The following is a 17,236-nucleotide window of genomic DNA, read 5'->3' as shown; positions in this document are numbered from 1 at the left end:
TGCCTTCTTTTGTTATTTTCTGTTTTTTTTTTATTTTCTTCAATAAAAAATGGAACCTAGCTTTTAACATAAATTTAGTAAGGTGACGAAGATTTATTAACTCAAAAGATGGTGAATGAAAGTGTTGGGGGGAAGGCGGTTTGAAGACGTCGAAGAATGTGGTTAGGTGTGATTGTTGGGCCGGGAATGTGGAAGGTGATAGGTGTGATTGTTGGGCCGGGAATGGGGAAGGTGACACAAGGGGTTCCATTTTCTACCTCAATTATCTCTTTCTCATCCTCATTCTCATTACTACTCAATGTCTCCATCTCTTCAACACAATCAAATATCACTCCCTTGGTTAGTCTCATAGAAACGATTAAAACAAATTGTGTCGGGTTTCGAGGATAAATGTAAATGGGGTCTCAAAGTTTTTGATTTTTTTTTGTAAATGTCTAATTTGTAACGTCTTTTATGATAAAGTGTGTTTGACTTTTATAGGATAGAGATTGGTACATATGTTGGACAAATCATTTCTCTCACGTTGTAACTTTTTTTTACATTCCGGTTGTAACTTTTTTAATGGTAAAGTATATTTGTTTTTTTTTTTTTTTGTCTTTTAATATCATGGATTTAATAATGATTATTAGGTTCTTAACTAAAATATATAAATGTTGGCTTTTGTTTGGTACGCCATACAGGACGGGACGGGTTAGGACAGGACTAATCGTCTGTCCTTATGTTTGTTACGACTAGGACGGGACATAACAAGACTGTTAAAATGACCATATTATCCCTTAATTTTGTTCAATGTATACAATGATTGTAAATGACAACAAATCAACCAAAAATATATTTAAATTATTTAATCTATGATATCAATATTTTTTTTAACATTCCAATACCACATATAAATAACATTTGTCATACTATAAATTTTAAAAAACACGCATAATTTAAAAAGTTTAAACACAACAATTGTAAATTACATTTGTCACACCGTCTTCAAAAGTTTAACATTTCAAGAATGGAGGCTGGAATCGAGAATGGAGGTTGTGGAAGAAAAGAAAAAGGATGCAACTAAATTAGGTTTGTATTTTGATATCAAATAATAAGGCAATGTTGTAATCTCAAATTTAGTCTCATATTGCTCTACCTTTTTTTGTGGAACAAAAACAACTCAATAATAGTCCCACCCAATCTTACTTGTGTCTCATGTTGTCTCATCTCATTTTTGTCTCATGGCACACCAAACATTGGACTATTTATTTTTGTCCTGTCCCGTCTCATGCAAAAATCTTTTAATGTTTTTTCATATAATTGTTAGCTTTATTTGCATATTGGACTATTTAACTAACAGTTAGATTGTAAAATGATATATCAAAGTTTTAGCCCGACCAACCCACAAACCCAACCAGCCCCAGAACCCAATCAACCCAAACTATTTGCGTTAGTTTGGGTTGTACTTTTGTTTCGGTTTAGTTGAGAATTTCTAAACCGTAAATATTTAGTTGGATTGTTCAAATATCATTAACTCTATCAACTCAACCCTAGTGCAACCATACGTGTAACTGCTATGTTTTGGGATTGGGTTGGAAAAAACAATGATGATTAATGTAATATTTACTTTGTAACAACTCTTTTTACTACGACATTTAAATCTTATTTTTAAATCACCTAAATAAATAAAATAATGATATTAACAAATCCCAAGTATTCACATCGCATGAAATATCGATTATTTAAATGTAAGGACATTTTGGTAATTTTATAAAGAAAAATTACCAAAATCGGATCAAATATGCATTTTATAAATCTCAAAAAAACTTGCTGAAATTTTCAGAAAGTTATTGTGACCAAAGTCACAATTTAAGAATATCCCGGCTATAATATAAGTTATTGAAACATTAAATATTTAACAATTATATTAATCCTTGAGCAATAAGCATTGCCATAGCAGGTGTATATGTTGCTGCAGCACTGGACACTGGATATTGGCACACCTAGCTCAATCTCGATGAATTTATTGAAAAGTCAAGTTTTGGAGGATGACATCTTCTAGTACTGATAGCAGGCGATTTAAATGGAAGATGTCATCGCAAAGATATGTACTAAGGCATCTTTTCTTACCCATTGGTTAATAACCAATGGGTATTACCCACTAATACTTTTGATTCCCTCTTGCTAGTATATATAAGGGAGTAGTCTTTTGTTTAGTAGTAACGTTTTTAATATTTTGAACAATATTACTTTGTCATCAAGAACAAAGCTTCATCTAAGCCTTGGGGTCCTTGTTAGTTTTTAATATCATTTTTGCAAGTACTTTTAAGTGTTTTTCGTCACTGTCAGTTGCTACAATAACCTTTCCAGCTTTATCTTTACTTTTTGTGCATAAATTACTTTTACATCATTTACGTTCAGTCATTTCCATTTATGTCGTTTACTTTTAAGCACTTACATTCAGTTATGCTAGACTAAATACCTTAGTTTGGGTGTAAGTGAAGGTTGTGAAATTACGCCAAGTGTTAGTCGATGGTTGTTTTGCTAATAGCAATTTATTTTGTTAATCACAATGGTATTAATATTTCATCTAGTAATTTTTGACAAATTGACACATGTTATTTTATTCAAATGAGTTGGACTTAAAATTAAGACAACGCCAAGTGCACTTCCAACATATGGGTTGCAAAACCATATGAAAAGAAAGGCAAGATTTGTACTAGTTTGAGATTGATGCATCACCAAATGGACTTCCAACATATGGTCTAATCTGCACTTCCTTAAAACAATATTTGGTTTTACTTACCATTATTACTTCCATTGCACGATACTTGTAAGCCATGTATACTTGCATGATTTACTTTTTATTATAGCTTTTGAGGGTATAGTTATCCAGACACCAAGTTTTTGGCGTCGCTGCCGGGAATTTTTAGCCAAAAAGAGTTTTTCTTTAAGTTACTTAAAATTTGATTTTTCTACCCTTGAGTGTTTATTTTTAGTGGTTTATGCAAAGGATACCTCATGGGACTATTTTTGAGTTAGATCCGGACATTGAAAGAACCTTTAGAAGAAGAAAAAGGGTACAAAGAAATTTGTTGTCTATTCTAGCTACTCCTGAAATGGCTCAAGTCGAACCTGATCCAATACTAATTCCTGAGGAGGAGGTTATTAAGCTTGCAAATTCAAGGATTGTTGGCATCATGGACTATACTATTCCAATGTTAAATCAATTACATCCTGGAATATGAAGGCCCACTATTAATGGTGACCACTTTGAATTTATGCCCATCATGTTTCACATGTTACAAACAAATGGTCAATATGTTGGATTACCATCTGAGGATCCTCATTTGCATCCTAGATCTTCTATGGATGTCATTAATTATGTCCATCTTAATGGAATTTTTGATGAAGCCTTAAGGCTGAAATTATTTTCTTTTTCATTAAGAGACAAAGCCAAAGTGTGGTACAACTCTTTGCCACCAGACTCAGTCACCACATGGAATGAGATGACTAAGAAGTTTTTTAAAAAATATTTCCCCCCAACCAGGAGTGCCAAGTTCAAAAATGAAATTTGTCTTTTTAGACAAATGGATGATGAAGCAGTGTTTCATACTTGGGAAAGGTACAATGAATTACTAAAGAAATGCCCACGTCATGGCATACCCTACTACATATAGCTTAAAACATTTTACAATGGTATTGATACCACTGCCAAACAAATGTTAGATGCTACTGCAAGATGAGCCTTTACTTCTAGTACATATAATGATGGTTTTGGAGAAAATTTCTAACAACAATGGTCATTGGGCAGATCCTAGAGCAATAGTGCCCCAAAAGAAGACATGAATTCATAAAATAGATCATTATACTACTCTTACAGCACAACTAACAACAATGACCAACTTGTTGAAAAACTTGGTTGTCCCTGCTGCTAATACTGTTGCTACTGTAGTTATTTCTGAAGCTTTACCTGTTTAATGTGTGTATTGTGGTGAAGGTCATACTTTTGCCCAATATAGGCTTAACTCTGAATCTGTGAATTTTGTGCACAATAGACATGCCCAATTTTCAAACACCTACAACTCAAGTTGGAAAAACCATCCTAATTTCTTTTTGGAATATTCCATGTTTAAACCCATCAATTGTAAAAGAGCAAAGACAAGGTTTTCAACCAAATGTTTCTTAAAGTCAACCTGCTCATTTTCAACATTAGTCTAATTTTCAAACCAAGTCAAACCAGCAAGATGATTCATATAACTCATTGGAGGCATTGTTGAAAAGTTTTATAAATCAAACCAACTCAGCAATGAATCATCAAAATGCTAACATTAGGACTTTGGAAACAGAGATTGGTCAAATAACACTAGAGTTGAGGAACAGACCTGTTGGAACTTTACCTAGTGACACTGAGATCCCTAAGATACTGACCAAAGAACATGTAAAAGTTGTGCCCTTAACAAGTGTAAAAGATCTAGTAGAAATTCCAAAAAGGGACACTGAAGAATCTGAACCAATTGCTACAGCAATACCACCTGTTGCTGCAGCAACCCCCCTGTTGTTTCTAAACCTGCAGAAAACCAAGGATCTGTACCCATGCCAAACATTGTTTTTTTCCTAGTGAAACAGAACCAACAACCATAAAGTCAAGTCCAGATAGTGTTGTCAAAGGTCCACCACCTAAAGACCATGTTGATACACCACCATCCAAACCAGCAGATAGTACCCCTATTGTGCCTACTGTAAAAAATATTAAGAAACCAGTGATTAAACCAGTTCAACCCTATGTTCCTTACCCACAGAGGTTAAGAAACCAGAAGGAGGAAGTTCAGTTCAAAAAGTTCTTAGATGTATTCAAACAATTGCACATAAATATTCCATTGGTGGAGGCAACCGAGATTATGCCAAGTTATGCCAAATTTCTGAAAGATATCTTGAGTAAGAAAAAGAAATTGATTGAATATGAGACCGTGGCCCTTATTGAATGATGTAGTGCCCTCTCGTCAAAAAAACTCCCCACAAGATTAAAGACCTTGGAAGTTTCATAATTCATTGTTTAATAGGTGGGAAACATGTTGGAAAAGCCTTGTGTGATTTAGGTGCTAACATCAATCTTATGCCCTTTTAAGTGTTTAATACCTTAGGGATAGGAGAGACTAGGCCAACCAATATTACCTTATAATTGGTTGATAAATCCATAGCATTTCTCAAAGGCAAGATAGAGGATGTGTTAGTACAAGTGGACAAATTCATATTCATTGCTGATTTTATAATCCTTGACTTTGAGGCAGATAAAGACACCCCTATTCTGTTAGGAAGACCCTTTCTAGCCACTAGTATGACCCTTATTGATGTCTAAAAAGGAGAGTTGACCATGAGAGTGCAGGACCAAAATGTCACTTTTAATGTTTTTAACTCTGTGAAATATATTGAGGAGAAAGAGGACTGTTTTGGGGTTGGTGTTATAGAGTCATGGTGTCATGAGGAAGCTTTGGAGAAAATCCTAGGTGAAAAGAGTGAATCATCTAAAGATAGTGGTGATGAGGATAGTGATTTAGAAGGTAGTGATGAGATGTTGCAACAAGCTGCAACATATGAGCTGTTAGAAGATGAATCTAAACAGAACCCATTGCCATCCACAGAATCCCCACCAGACTTAGAATTGAAGCAACTACCTGCCCACCTTAAGTATGCATTTTTGGGAGAAGATAACAAGCTACCTGTGATCATTTAATCATCACTAGAAGGGAAAAAAAAAACAAGAACAACTAGTAAAAATGCTTCAATCCCGTACCAAAGCAATAGGTTGGACCATCTCTGATTTGAAGGATATAAGTTGTAACATCACGATTACACTAAAATAAATAAAAAAAAAATTCAGGAATATTTAACCGATCAAAAAAAAAAAATTCACCCAAAACCAAGACGGGATACAATTTCTAATTATCCACCAAAAGTTAAGTTTAGTTTGACCGATAAGTCAAACATCATTTGAAAATAGTTTAAACAACTTACAAACTAAGACTTTTACAAACCAAAAGTTGGGACAATAGTATAACTACCCAACATACGAGTAATAATTACCAACTCGAAACATCAAAAACCTACGAAACCTGTACCAAAAGTTACTTCCAAATCTTCTATGTGTCAACCGAAAGCTAACCTTCATTGCCTTTATCTCGACCCGTATCGATTCTTCCTGAGATTTTTAAACTTAAGAGGGTAAGCGAATCGCTTAGTGAGCATATATCAAAGCATAAAATTAGATGTAATATACATATCTTAACAAAAGAATTAGGAGGCAAAACTGATTAATCTCTAGCTTTCAAATTTTGCTGAAACATAACACGTATAAAATTAACAAAACCATAACGACTCACTGATCCTTAATATGTCAAATGAAAACTTACTGATTCGTAATTAAACCATAAATGAGTACATAACATACCTTACAAATTTGTAATTAAAAATTGGAATCAACGGGTTACATGTATGATTTCGGTACCGGATCAAATCAACGTATCAAGAAGCCATACAACTCACAAAGTACTTAGCGTCAATGAAACCATATCGATCATAATAATTCAGTAGCATGATCAACAAGAGTAGAGTAAATATGTGCACCACACCCCTTCTTCATCTACTGGGCCCGTGCAAATTACTCACACTCGACTCCTTACCATTCGGGATACGTGAGTACGACAACCGGTATGCCACACCCAACCTCTCTTTCCTTGGGATATGTGGACATACACCATGCTACGACATATCACACAATGTAATACACGTAGATCATGGTTTACCTATAGACAAAAAAAAGGTCTCGGATCTAGACTCGATCGACATCTCGGAATGAACAACAAATACCAATTCAAGACCATGGGACTCGACACACTCAAGATATTCAATAACACATGCAAATTTATCTAACAAACAGAAGAAAAATAATATATGTATATTACACATAAGTACGCGTTCGATATAAACTCACTATGTTTCGATATGATTCAAACCGACGCGGAAATTTCCATTTCCGACCCAAAAATGGAATTAGCCCATGCCAAGATCCAGATATCCTTTTTAATACCCCTGGAGTGCACATTTCAAATTTCATAAGCAAACAATAAAGCATTTCCAAGTTATGGCTACACAAACTTTGACTATCCTAGATTGACTTCTTTATGCACCAAGGTCACTTGCAGACCTGTTTTGCATATCTTAGACCCATTTTCATGCCATGACCTCAAAATACCAAATAAACTAGACTCGCATATCTAACCAATTCAACTGACCTTATGTCATTTGGATTTTCTTACGATTTTATACAAAATTTTAAAGTATGCGCATTTACATAGTCATTTCACTCGAAAATCTTCATTTTTGCATGTTCTAAAAGCCCATACAGCTCCAAATTTCATATTTTCAACGTAAACTAACATATTTTAACTATTTTTAGCAAAACTTCATGAAATCTTGCATAATTTCTCATTCCATAACCTATATCCATGAGTTGTACCATATGTTTCAATACTTGCACATTTTGATCATAAGTTTATAAAAGAATAAATTACTTGAATTTATTCATCTTTACCAATATAAACATGATACATTACCATATTCTAACAAGAAATACACTTATTTATTAAAATCCATACCTATCATAGATCCGATTATACGGTAATAGCAAGAAAACATAAACTAATCACCATCTAACATCAATATCATGTTATACAACCATTTTATAACATGAAAATACCAAAAATCCCAACCACATGAAACCCTAGACTTCTCATATTCTTAACAAAACACCAAACAAATCATGAAATAGGTTCAAGATAGTGTTGTACTTTTGCTTAATCCTTTAATTTCACCAAAAATCTTGTTAAATCTCCTTGATTTTGAGCTTTGAGGAGAATACTATGTGAAAATCGCACCTTCTAGTGTATGTGAAGGTTCTGGAGTGTAAAATACCATTAAAGAGTCAAAATCTCGTTTTTGTACTAATTTGGTCAACAAGTCAACCTAGTTTGACACAGTTGGCAGATTTAGTCCCTCATGCGTATCTTGGTCGTTTCAACTCCGATTCGCACGAAACTTTCCATATTTTTTAATTAATCTATAAGAAGCTTAAGTATAAAATTTCAGCCTCTAATTCGATCTAGAAGTTCATATTCCAATCTAATTTCGATATTTTTCACTTATTTACTACAAGAACATGGGTTCCCCTATATGGCCCTATAGTGCACACTTAGACATTTTTTTTGTGTGCACTTTTATCATTTTCACTTTTCAACTAACATAAATAAGCACAAACCCATAATATACTTTTTTGACTTAGTTAAACATGTTTAACAACATAAATGGACTTTTAGTAAGTTGGATGTTACATAAGTCCATCTATTTGTCAACACAAAATCATTTTGGAAGACAAGGACTTTACTTCTATTTAACCTCAAAGGAGATTGAATCGTGTGATGAAAGAAGTGGTTAAGAAAAAGATTTTGAAATGGATAGATGCTGGCATTATTTACCCCATAGCTAGTAGCTCTTGGGTAAGTCATGTCTAGTGTGTGCTTAAGAAAGGAGGTATGACTGTAATAGAAAATGAGAAGAATGAACTAATCCCAACTAGGATAGTGTCAAGATGGAGAATATGCATGGATTATAGGAAGTCAACAAAGCAACCCATAAAGACCATTTCTCCTTGCCTTTCATAGATCAAGTGTTGAGTGTTCTCATTCATTCTTCTAACTAGATCAATTAGAGGTTTGATAGTCTACAATCATTTTCTGATGTTATGGTTGTGATTTAGAGTTCTGAGTGCTCATAATCACTCTTTTGGCTGGGAATTTTGGATATGATTCTGGTTATTCAGTCTTCTGAAAGTTTGAAGGAAATTGGCTTATCTGTATAGGTTAACTTGCTATTCTTGAAGCTATGTACTTATCGTTGATATTTCTCTCTGGTTCTCAATGTCAAAGGTGTTTGCTTTGGTTCTTCAGGCTGATGTTGTTACCCCAATTTTTGTGAACTTACCAAGATTAAGTTCTTAAGCTGAATGCTTATTCAACTCGTGGTTCTCTGAAAAATTCTTTGTCATAAGACTGTTTACATTGTGTCAAAACTCACAATATTTTCTATCCACAAAGTTGGATGAATTAGTTGCTTGTGAGCCAACAATGATTTTGAGATTATGGACTATGTTGAGTTGTCTATAGTTATAGCTATATTTTATGCAATCAGTGGTGTTGAACTCACATTGAAACTTATCTTAAAGTTGGTATTGAAGAATAAGAGCTTTATTCATAGGGAACTCGAAGATTTCACACATGCCGGACACACCAAAATTTTCTTAAAGAAAGCAGAGGGAGAAGACTTGAAGTTTTCAAGAGATGCTTACTTTATAAACATTGGGGGGAGATTGTTAGGACTAAAATGGTCCTAAGTATTTGAAAGTTTTATAAAGTCATTTACTTTGTATTGTATTGTAATATCATTGTAATTAGACTCAAGGGCAAATGGGTTTATCTTGTAAATGTCACCTATAAATAGGTGACATGGACTTAGAATTAGAGTTGATCATTCTAGTTATTCATTCTATTCCATTCCATAGAGAGATTTTGCACTTTCCTGTTTCATGAAAAAAAGAAATGACCGATTCTTCAAGTTTATGTTCTTCATCCCCATCTCTCAATTTACCTTTTTACGACAACAATATACCTTTAAATTAGTTTTTATCAAGAAATGTATTTTGAAAACTCTTACCCATTATGATTTTAAATCGGTTTCTCCCTCTTGCTTGTCATAATTAAAATATCGTGAAAGACATGTATGACATGCTTACACAACATTAAATATCAATCTACCCTTATTTTTATAGTTTCCTCTTTTTGTCTCTTCTTCTTGTCGGTGCCAAATTGAAGTTATGTTATTATGAGGGGAAGAAGAACGAATAGAAGTCAACAACGAATCCCATGAAAACTCTGATATTTTTATTGCCACATCTTTCACAATTTCTAAATCAAGTCATGTTCTTCTTTGATAAACTTCAAGTTCCGATTGGTTTTCTCCCTATCAAATATCTTTGATATATGGAGTGTAAAGACAATTGTGGCGTTGGTGTGATACACCTAGAGAGTGAAATGAGGAGCAGTGTTAGCTCGAGAATATATAAAAGAATAGAGGAGAAAAAAAATTCATCTGGATATAAACCTCACAATCTATCATCAAAGATGAACAAAATAAATGAGGTATATGCTAAGGCATCATCAAATCACATAGTTGCATGTCCAAGTCCATACTAACTGATCCTTTGATATTCAACCGAATAGAATATGTGTAACAACATTTAACTGCAATTATTGACGATGAGCATTGGCCTTTTGGGTCATGCGCAATAAATGATCACCTCCCAATAAGGAGTCATCAAGAACTTAGATTGAAGTAAAGAAAGCTACTTATGCTAGAATAGAAAGGGGAGGCCGACTATATAAAGCCTGAAATGGAGATATTTTCAGTCCACTGTGATAGCTAGAGATTGGGGCATTTGAATTCCAAATCCACTTCAATCCCATATTTGGTTTGTTCGGGTTTGAAATCCTACAAACGTAGGATTTTGAAATCTTTAGGGTCCGTTTGGTTTGTAGGATTGTTTTTAAGAGATTTGTATTTAGAGGGATTTCGATTGAAATGGATTTGAAATCACTGGTGTGTTTGGTTTGTAAGATTTGAGATGAAATTGGATTCTATTATTTATAAATAATTTATTAAAAAATTATAAAAATAATTAAATTATATTTTTATTAATCGATTATTAACAAAACAAATGTTTGTAACATTTTCTAAAACCTTATTTCATACAATTTTACGAAATCTCAAGCATTCCCTAAGGATTTCAAAGTCCAATGTTTGTAGGATTTCAATTAAATCCAAGGATTTAAAATCCGGACAATCCACCAAACCAAACATAGAATTGGAATGGATTTGAAATTCAAATCCCTCAAATTTATTTTATTCTTGCAAACTAAACAAGACACTAGGTAGTGCTCAAGATTTCACATAATTTTGTAAGATTGTATAAAACAAGGTTCTAAAAAATGTTAAAAACATTTGTTTTGTAATAATCAATTAATACAAATGTAGTTTAATTATTTATAACCTTTTTATAAATTATTTATAATTAATGGAATCCAATTCCATTCCAAATCCTGCAAACCAAACACACAATTATTTCAAATCTATTCCAAATTCAAATACCTAAAAAGCAATCTTGAAAACCAAACAGACTGTTAGGTATTGTTCAATCTGACGTCTGACTTGCTCCGATTGACCGTTGGCTTGCAGTGGTATGTGATGTAACGAGGTCCCACTTAATGCAAAGTGCTTCTGCCAAAACTCGCTCAAGAAATGGGATTACAGTTCAAAACAATTGAATTGGGAAAACTATGAAAGTTTCACCACCATGTTGGCAAACAATTCAGCTGTTTTCCTGGCTGTAAACTTGGCGGGAAAAGGGCCAAAATGGTGCTAACTTGGTCAAAATATCGACCACCACACGATATGCTAGTAAACCCATGTGACGGCAGAGGGCCCCATAATGAACCCATTGTTATTTCATCCCACACCAACTAAGGAATCGACAATGGCTGAAGTAAACTCACTGGAGGTTGTGTGGAGTGTTTGTTTTGCAGGCATCAACCACACATTTTTCGACATCTTTATGCATTTGAGGCCAATAAAATATAACGAGACAAATAAGCATTCGGTTGACCCTGACATGACCGACGAGAGGTTTCACATGAAACACATGAAGCAAAGTAGTTTTCAGAGACGAGTTCAGACTAACAATATAGCAGTGACAAAAACAAATCAACACCACAAAGTAATCAGATTCTAAGGTTCCAACTGCTAATTATTGATAGCGGGTGTCCAGGAGATCACTTGAAGGCCGACTGATTAACGGTAGGCAAAAAACAACATTATCTGTTCTGAAAGTAAGTGTCTTGACAACCACCCTAGAGAATGCCTCTACATCTAAGTTAGAACATCCACGTTCGTACTCAATTCAAAAGTAGCCAAGTAATTTCTGAATATAAACTTGTTGATCCAGTGTATCTAAGACCTATTGAAAGAGTTCCTTAATGCTCTAGTGAGCAGTTCGAATAACAAAGAAACGGCCAAGAAGATATTGTCACCATTTCTAAACAACCTCCAAAATGGATGCAACTCTTTGATGTAAGTGGACATTGCATGCAATTCGGGTCCTGACATTTTACTAAAATAAGCAATGGAGTGATTATTTTGCATCAAAATCCAATTCCCACATTAGATGCACCAGTTTCAATCAAATGATACGCTATTGGATTCACATTATAAGCAATGATGGACGACACTGTTTTTCTGGTCACAATCATAACACAATCCCCTTGCCCTTTACGGGTAGTTTAGCCGGGATCAGGTGCCAAACAAGTGTAGTTTTTTAAGAGGACGAAAGAAAAATGTAAAATGATCAAGAGGCATGACTTAACGGATTTTTTTTAGCGGAGCAAGTGTAAGGGACAACCGACCCTTTTCCGAGAGCTCCGCGGGACCACCTAATGTGAAATATTCGGTTTTTCCTCTTCCGTGCTAGGTCACTGACATATCCTTTTTAGTGGACGGGAGAAAGAAGGTAAGTTACAGAACGGGGCAGTGAAGGCTCGTGATAAAATGAGCACCTAGGAGAAAAAGGCTAAGATCGTAAAAACATAAGCTTGTAATATAGCTACACCTAATTCCGCTTATACACCACATTACGTTGATCATTTACCGGAAGACCGAGATTATCGAGACGCTGCTACTGCGGGCTTTATGCAATCGATCGGACATTACATAATAACCTGCTAAAAGAACTCAATAGATTACCCATTACTCTAATGGGTAAATTGTTTAAAGTACAATGTCCCCAATAAAATATAATCCGAAAGTACATTGTTGTAATAAAAAAATGAAAGTACAATACTATAATAAGAAAATTTATGAAAGTAAGGTTGCTAGAGAAAATGTGTTAGAATTGCCTTGAAGTAGGAAAGGAAACAAACTGCCCCTGGTATTCTTAAAATCCCCTTGCATTGCAAGTCTTTTTCTTAAAATGTTTTTTATGAATATATATAAAAGATTGTCTGGAAATATTAAACCCCTTTGTTTTCGTTCTAAACACAGTCAAGTCTACACAAAAAATTCTCCTGACAGTTACTTGGAAATCGGTACAAATTCAGTATCAGCCTCAAGACTTTGAAGCATCTCTAGCCATCAAGTAAAAAGCACAAACCTTTGTCGGTTTCTCATGGCCAAATAATAGGAAGAAAAATACAATGTACACTTGTACAGTCGTGATGCCAGATGATGACATACCTCCATCAAATCAAGTTCTGGGATTGTTCAGAGTGGAAAACCAAACAAGGCGTTCTCTAGTTGCCAAAGCCCTGCACCATGACAAAAAGGAGAATTTATAACGGGATGATTGTCAATGACCAAAGGCATCAATGCAGCTGCCAAATCCTTGACAAGAATCACATTATATGACAAAGTTCTTAACATGCCTGTAATCTCTTGCATGCTTGATGAATTGAACTCCATATTACTTCTCTATTAGAACTAACATACTGCTATGTACCTGGTGTCTACCAAATAGCTAGTGAAGTTCAATAAAATGCATCCTCTATGGCCAGTGTATCCTAAAGGGATTTGCAATTTGCAGCTAAACTTCACAATATTATAATATAATACTGCCTATATCATACTTTAAATTTGTACCAACATGAGTTACAGGGAGCTGCAAACAGCATGTTAACTTCAGAAAAAGCATGGTAATGCACTTAAGTCCATTGCAACATTTTAGCAGCAGTTCACAAGCAAACATCAGCATGGAGTACCAAGTTGGATGGCAAACCTGCAAGCTATATTGATACATTCTCTGTCTAAAATGCCAACTGGAAGGGCTCTCTGGTCTGCAGCATACTCTGAAACAACTGGTAGTCGAGTTGTTCCATGCGTGTTCATAATCAACTCAGCAGAGTACAGATTCATCTTGGGTGTTACAGTCGGTGGGAACTTACAGAAACCATTCAGAGAACATAGTTCAGATACTATGACTTCCTGAAAGACAAAGTAATCTGTGACCAAAAAGCATCATGAAAACTAAAAGCATAAAGTATATGTTTATGATAAATCTTTGGGACTACAAAGCATCATGAACTTATGAATGAAGTAATCTTCAAGAAGTTCTTCAATGTGGAACTATACACAGCTAGATATATGAGATGTTAGTATTTTTACACTTATATTTTAAGAGGGCGGTTCTGGTGAGGAGGGTATAAATTGTAACAGCCGAGAGAGTGAGGACTTCGGATGAGCAGTTGAGTTTAGACACGGTGGTTTTAGGTATTTCCTAAGACATGACCTCTTATAGGAGTTCTCGGAGACGCAACATTAGGGTAGCATAATAAAGTTGGGGTTTGTGTAGCTCCCCAAGATGGGAGGAAGGGATCTAGAGAGGTAGAAGGTGTGCGTAGGTTAGTGAGTTAGACCCCCTAAATCCAAGGTTTGACTAGGGGCGTCTGGACCTTCTTTCCTTGGTTACATTTTTGTGTATTTGCTTCAGTTTGAATGTTTTCTTTGTTTGTCTGTGATTTTTGGTTGCTTATTTCTAACTCGGTTTTTCAAATCTCAGCACTGCCTTTCTTGTTTTCAAGTTCTTTTTTCGCTCGTTCGTTTTATGTTACTTCTTCGCAATATTTTTCCACACTATGCACAAACCCCAAGACCCCACCTACCTCGTGGTAGGATATATTAGGCTTGTTTGGTTTGGTATACACCTATTTTAAGAGTATTTTTTGATCTTATGCACACTGTCATTATTCACCGGTGACTTTCTGTCTGAACTCCACAGGCTTGGATTGCTCAATCTTCCGATTATATGTACCCCTGCAGTTTGATTCAAGTCAATTATCATGCTTTCGTGTTGAACAAAAATGGTTTCTGTTGGGATATTAGACCACTTAATTTATGCCCAGCTTTCTAGTTGTCAGCTTGAGGGGGTTTTGTTGGCCTTTATGTATTTGCCACAGTTGATTGATTGTGAAGGAGCGTGTAGTTCTATATTCTTAACAGATTTGGTGCAGGTTTTATTGTTTGACAGGATTTAAATTATTTTTTCTCCGTTGGTTGAGATTCTGGTGGAATTGAGATGCATAATGACACAAACAGAAAGATTATTTTGAGAAGAGAAAGTTGCCAGAAGCGACCAACTCTCTCATGGTTTGATCAGATCATAGTGTTTGCACAGTTCAATCCAGATACTGCTGTGATCTTGATACTTGGGTCCAAAACTCATGGTTGAAATGCCTTGTGTTCTTGCTAATGTTCCCCATCCTATGATTTCCTCACCATTTGTCCATAACTATTTTCAGCATGGTGCAATTAAGGCTCATCCAGGCCTGAGAAGTTAGTTATGAAAGAAGAAAGGTTTGTTCTCAAGTAGAATGAGACTTGGCACCTTGATGATCTTCCTCCTAGGAACTATCATGTTGGACGTAAGTGAGCTTATACATTGAAACTGATGACTTTTTAGCTCCTCTTAAGGCAAAGCTGGTGGATAAAGGGTCCTCTCTGACTTAAGACTTATAAGGCGGAAAACAAGGTGAGCTTTAGACCTGTGGTAAAAAAAATGAAATAACACAGGTTCGTGAAGATTAACTTTTTATGGACAGGTGATTTAGTTGTTTCCCCTGGTCATCAACCGAAGCATGGAAGGCACAATTGTCGAACCCACCTTTTCCCAGTTTGTGGGTTTCCCATGATTTTTCAGCAGGTCTCTCTTGTATGCCACTATGCCAGTGCCTTTTCAATGGTCATACCAGAGGTCTTCTCCTCTAGTCAATATCATGCTCATTTCCCCTAAACAAGAGCAACATCTTTTATATCATCAAAAGGTTTTAGATCTGCTTTCAACATAACCTTCCTCCTACTTTCCTCTATTCTTCTTTCAGAAAAGGCCTCACGAAGAGAGAACAGAGCTTGACCTAACCTCATCAAAGCCTTTATTCAATCAACAAAGAAGAGATGCACTCAATCTTTTTTCTCCTTTTTTCTTAATTTTTTGTACATTCCACTCATCACTGTAACATTGATCTATCTCTTGCCACCGATGAACCATTTCGCTATAATAGATAGTAACCTTATGTTCATCTTGTTTAGAATTGCATAACTTACTTTTCAACCCAAATATTTGGGAAGAGTCGAATATGTTGCCTGAATGGGTTGCCAAACATCCTTTGCAGTTGCAGGAAGAGATATAGTTTACCTATGGCTGGTTTTGTGGAGCCGAATCATGAAGCATAGACAAGTGAGCTTCCTGAACTCCATGTTTTTGAATTTGATCTCCTTTTTTGGGTTGTGTAACATCTCTTGCTACATACTCAAATTCACCCCTCCCATTAATTGCCATTCAAGGTAGTTCATGCTATCTCTGGCTATTTCAGCCATGAAAGTTAAGACTGCTATGATAAGGAACAGAAACCAATATCTTTTCATATATTCTTTATCAACACAAATACATGGTTCATAAGACAAAAAAGCTAGCTAGCATGGTATGCCAATCTCCTAACTTATTGAGATCAATATTACAAGGAATATGGCTAAACTACTTTGCTTAATACAATTCTAAGCTTCCTAATATACAGCCTAAATTCATGGTCAAAACTTTCCACAAAGTTGTGATTAATATTCTCATTCTTACTTAACAGCCTAAAATCATAGTCAAAACTTTCCACATAATCAAGTCAATATTTTATAGAATGTACTTTAATTTCAGATGTTACTAGAGTCTTTTCTTTCATCTCTTTGTCTTACTCTGTATGTCAAAATTGTCATTTATTTCTATCTCAATTATATTAGTACACTTTCAGGTATTACTTTTTTCCAGTAGTCAGTTTACCCAAAATTACGTAGTGCGGGTCTTTTAAATTTTAGAAGGAGAAAAATTGTTGAACATTAAGAATAAAATGACAAATATAACATGTGTTAGGTCAAACGTTACACACGCAATACGCACAACCCAAAAACAAGAGAAGAACACAAGAATTTACGTGGTTCACACGATCAGATTGATCGTGCTAGTCCACGGGGGCAACTAGGTTTTTCTTTATTTAGGTGCTACAATGTTTACAAGTACAATGAGATTAATATATATAGACAAACATAATTAGGGTTATCTCCT

General features: G+C 35.0%; 1 protein-coding gene and 1 non-coding gene across 10 annotated transcripts in view; both read right to left on the bottom strand.

Annotated features, from left to right (window-relative positions):
* Positions 1 to 3,536: 3,536 nt before the first annotated feature.
* LOC112516059 lies at positions 3,537 to 3,643 on the bottom strand. The gene has a single exon (XR_003069578.1). It is a non-coding gene; the product is annotated as a small nucleolar RNA R71 (small nucleolar RNA).
* Positions 3,644 to 11,890: 8,247 nt separating this feature from the next.
* Positions 11,891 to 17,236, bottom strand: part of LOC112515068 (chloride channel protein CLC-e) — a 23,482-nt gene continuing 18,136 nt past the window's right edge. For 7 of the 9 annotated variants that reach the window (XM_025121696.1, XM_025121699.1, XM_025121700.1 and 4 more), the window contains 2 exons: positions 13,910 to 14,115; positions 13,077 to 13,442 (listed from right to left, as the gene is read on the bottom strand). In XM_025121696.1, the coding sequence (XP_024977464.1) occupies positions 13,382 to 13,442; positions 13,910 to 14,115 (267 nt within the window). In that variant the 3' untranslated portion in view covers positions 13,077 to 13,381. Of the gene's footprint in view, positions 12,858 to 13,076; positions 13,443 to 13,909; positions 14,116 to 17,236 lie in introns of those variants that run through there. The other 2 variants (XM_025121698.1, XM_025121704.1) reach the window with 2 other exon arrangements.

The sequence above is a fragment of the Cynara cardunculus genome, assembly GCF_001531365.2.
Source record: "Cynara cardunculus var. scolymus isolate 2C chromosome LG 7, CcrdV1, whole genome shotgun sequence".
NCBI lineage: Eukaryota > Viridiplantae > Streptophyta > Magnoliopsida > Asterales > Asteraceae > Cynara > Cynara cardunculus.
Note: the sequence above shows the minus strand (reverse complement) of the source record. Positions and strands in the feature narration are given on the sequence as shown.